The 4,102-nt window shown below is 42.0% G+C and overlaps 1 protein-coding gene across 1 annotated transcript; it reads left to right on the forward strand.

Moving 5' to 3' along the window:
• The first annotated feature begins 1,122 nt into the window (after window positions 1-1,122).
• LOC133032549 (uncharacterized protein At3g17950-like) lies at window positions 1,123-2,662 on the forward strand. The gene has a single exon (XM_061106527.1). It carries the CDS (start codon window positions 1,439-1,441, stop codon window positions 1,766-1,768), a length of 330 nt encoding a protein of 109 aa, XP_060962510.1. The 5' UTR covers window positions 1,123-1,438; the 3' UTR covers window positions 1,769-2,662.
• Window positions 2,663-4,102: the final 1,440 nt, after the last annotated feature.

Below are 4,102 nucleotides of genomic sequence, written 5' to 3' on the forward strand. Positions count from 1 at the left end.
GTAGGGCACACTTCACTTGTTTTGGTTGGGGAGTGTACTTAAAGACTTGCATGGAAATAAGGAAAAAACCACGAGAGTCGAGATGACCCGTGTCTAGGCCAGATAACGTGGGTAGGAGCGCATGTCATTACTCCTGTAAAGAAGAAAATAGGAAGTCCACGTACAACCAAGCAATCCTACGCAAACTTAGGAGACAAATGTTATCCCAAAGTTTACTCGAGTGACGTGGTATTAGGCAAAGTGACACGTGGCTTTCAATTGAAAGGTTGTCTAGACTATGATAATTCAGGGGTTGGACGGACAACATAGGAGACAGAGGAGTCACTACAAGAAATGTCACTTTTGCCAGCACATTTTTGTGCTGGCAAAATTTGGTATTGCGCTGGTAAAATAGAATTTACCCATGATGTGTTGGCAAAAGGGGGTTGGCAAATCAATGTTGGTATTAGAACTTTTGCCAGCATAAAATAAAAAGCGCTGGCAAAAAAGACTTTTAAAGAGCCGTCACGTTCAGAATCACTTAGCACAAAGTTAGTGTCACCCAAGATAAGCCATGGTCTGCCAAACCGATCCTCAGTCTTCATAAAGTTCTCCCAAAAAGTTTTCTTAGCATGGAAGTAAGGGGGACCATAAACACAGGATATGAGTCAAGGATTTGAGAGGGGATTCGAAAAAACAATACTAGAAATATGGTTTTGAGAGCACGCAATACATTCAAACTCAAACCCAATTTTCCAAACCAAAATAATACCTCCTGCAGTACCAATAGCAGGAACTATAATATGAAAATAAAAGGAATATTGGCGGTTAAACCACCTAAACTTTACGGTTTGTAACACTTAACCACAAAAACTAAATTTTTGGCGGCTAAACTACCTAAATCCTGCTTCCGTTTTGCTCTGCACACCTCCGTCCAAAAATCACAGTTAAGTGCCACGGTGGACTGTCCACGTGTACACACTTGTACACATGGCAAATTTTTAGTGGTCCACGTAATATTAGTTTTAAAAAATAATTATAAATATTTAAAAAAAAAATTAAAAAAATCACATTAAAAAAAAATTAATTTTTTTTTTATTTACTTTTTTTTCCCTTTTCTTTTTTTTTCTTTTTTTTTTCTCTTTTTCTTTCTCTTTCTTCTTCTTCTACCATTAATGATTGACTCCCACCACCTTCTTCCCCAACCAATTCCTCCATATCCTCTCGACACAGAGGTAAAAATGTCCTTCAACATTTTCACATTTCTCATTCTTTTTTTTTTCTCTAATTTCTCTTCAATTTTGTGATTTTACAGTCTACAGTTTCGTTCTTCCACGATCGAAGCACAACTCTCGGAACCATAATGGCAGTCAGTTTCCCAGCCATTATATTCTGAGCTCCCTCCCAACGCCACCGCGAAACTCCTTTATCAACTTCCGCCATAAACGGAGCAAGAACAATGAGTGGATCTCGAAGAAGGTCTAACAAATCCAATGCCACGTCATCATCATCGGTTGCGGAGAGACGAAGGCGGTGGTGGAGTCTTTGCAGAGATGAGAACGATGCGAAACCCACGGCTTCGTTGGGAGATTTTTTGGAGAATGAAAGGAGATTTGGTGATGGACCTTTTTATGGTGCGACGCCTGAGCTTGAAGGTGTTGTTGTAGTTGACGATGATGATGATCGGAGGAGGAATGGAAGGTTGTTGTTTGTTGATGGGAGGGTTCTTCCGCGGCTTAGACGGAGATGGAGATTTCTTCGTCTTCTTGTCCCTCGTCTGCGGCAGTGATTGGGTTTTGTCGATAGAAAGAAGAAGAAGAATAGCAGAAGAAGAAGAAAGAGAAAGAAAAAGAAAAAGAGAAAAAAAAAAGTAAAAAAAAAAATTAATTTTTTTAATCTGATTTTTTAATTTTTTTTTAAAATATTTATAATTTTTTAAAAATTAATATTACATGGACCACTAAAAATTTGCCATGTGTACAAGTGCGTACACGTGGACAGTCCACCGTGACACTTAACTGTGATTTTTTGGACGGAGGTGTGCAGAGCAAAACGGAACCGGAGTTTAGGTAGTTTAGCCGCCAAAAATTCGGTTTTTGTGGTTAAGTGTTACAAACCGTAAAGTTCAGGTGGTTTAGCCGCCAATATCCCAAAATAAAAATAGAGGGAGTGGAGAGTACGTACCAAAGATGTAGCATCAACTTTGAGCTCGGTCAAAAAGATGAAATTCGGGGAGCGTGACCGAATCAGGGACTTCAACTCATGAACTGTAGAGGTCTGCCCCAACCCTCTACAGTTCTAAGAGATGCCTCTCATGGCTCCTGTGGAGGAGTAGTGATCTCCTCCATAGGGGTATGAGAGTGGGCTGACCCAAAAGATCCAGAGTCCTCAACCACGAATGTGCCTTCCATTGGCCTAGATGAGATCACATTTTTTCCTTTAGTACTCCACTCATCCAATCCAATGAAGTCGCTATTGGATAAAGAGATATCATCTGAGGGCTTTTCCACTACAACTTTAGTAGCATTAGCTCTGACATCCGTATCCCAGGGGAAGTCACGAATAACCTCGCGATGTTGGTGGAGAAGCTTCCAAGGGCATGAACAAAGGGATGTAGAGGCCTCATTAACCTTTCTCTTCTTGAAAGGAGTGGTTCTTACATTAGTCTTCGAGGTAGGTAGAACCCCTATGTCACCGCCAATGGCTTTAATCTCATATAAGTCCAAGCTACCAAATTATTTAAGCTCTTGTAAAAGAGTGTCTTGAGCTTGAAAGAAATTAGACAAAGCTAACTCTTCATCGTGATGGAAGTTAACCTCTTGACCACATATAGAGCTCTCATTGGAAATATTAATTGCGGGCCCTTCAATCATGCGAATCTTATTCTGGTTGCAACCAGCAAGGCCCACCTCTCCCTCAGACGGCAAATTGAGAGCGTAAGGACCCACCCCCTTATCGTTACCCCTTGAGCCTGTGTGTTGCTTAAGGTTGGGAATGGTCCCACGAGCTGAAGTTACTGCTTCCTTTGCCCCATTTGATCCAATGTCAATGTTCGGCCCACAAGAGAAATCAATAGCCTTGTTAATATTATTATTAATTGTAACCGGCCTTATAGAAGAAAGAGTCGGCCCAATCTTCTTTCTAATAAGCCCAAAACTATCTCCCAACTCCTTTTCCAAAGTCAACGGATGGTCAACCTTTTTAAAATTGATACAAGGAAATGTATCAGGCGCCTTTCGTGTATCTTCTTCCCCAACAGAAAACTTATTACCCAGTAAGGAAACATTAGGCGTGCGATTGGCAGTGAGCCGTTTGGGAACCCACGCAGCCTGTCTAGCCGTCCTTCCCACCACCAATTTGCGACTGGTCACATTCAAAGGCTACCTTGAGCCGCAAGTCTTCGAAATCTATTTAGTCGAGCCAGTCGCACCGGGTTCCATGTCCGCTGGAGAAGATGAAATCCGATTCAAAGCCAGCCCAGACCGAACCCGAGACATCGGGGATGGATTGAAAGTATTGGCACTCGAGAACACATCCAGGTAAGATGACGCAGTAGAAAGCCACGACCAAACATAGGGAAAGGAATCCCTTTTTTCGTTTTCCACTGTAATAGGGGATGATAGGGAGAATCCTCTTCTTTGATGCCACAATCGTCCACAATTATAGTAAAAGATGCCAAGTCTCTCATATTTGAACTGTAGCCAACGATGGTTACCCGATTCCAACTCAAAATAACAACCGGATGAAAGAGGTCGATTAAAATCTAACTCGATTAAGATCCTGAGAAACCTACTCCACAAGGCTGGTTTTCCTTCATCCAACGCAACAGTGGTCACCTTGCCAGCCTTTCCCCCCAGGATATTGCCATTAGCGATAGAAAAGTAGTCCCTAGGGAGGTTGTGGATTTGTAACTAGATTCTCATAGTGGTGAAGTTGACAGAGAGGGACTTCTTAGGAGTCCAAGCCTGAAGTATCATGGAGTAGCCGCGGACACACCATGGTCCGTTATCCAGGGCCAAGAACAATCCTCAGCACGAGCGAAACCAAACTCAAAACAGTTTGGGTTGTTAGTGTTCTCATTCAAGGAAACAACTGTCACTTTGAACTCCCAAGACTTGTTAAC

This window comes from Cannabis sativa, chromosome X, assembly GCF_029168945.1.
Source record: "Cannabis sativa cultivar Pink pepper isolate KNU-18-1 chromosome X, ASM2916894v1, whole genome shotgun sequence".
NCBI classification, from domain to species: domain Eukaryota; kingdom Viridiplantae; phylum Streptophyta; class Magnoliopsida; order Rosales; family Cannabaceae; genus Cannabis; species Cannabis sativa.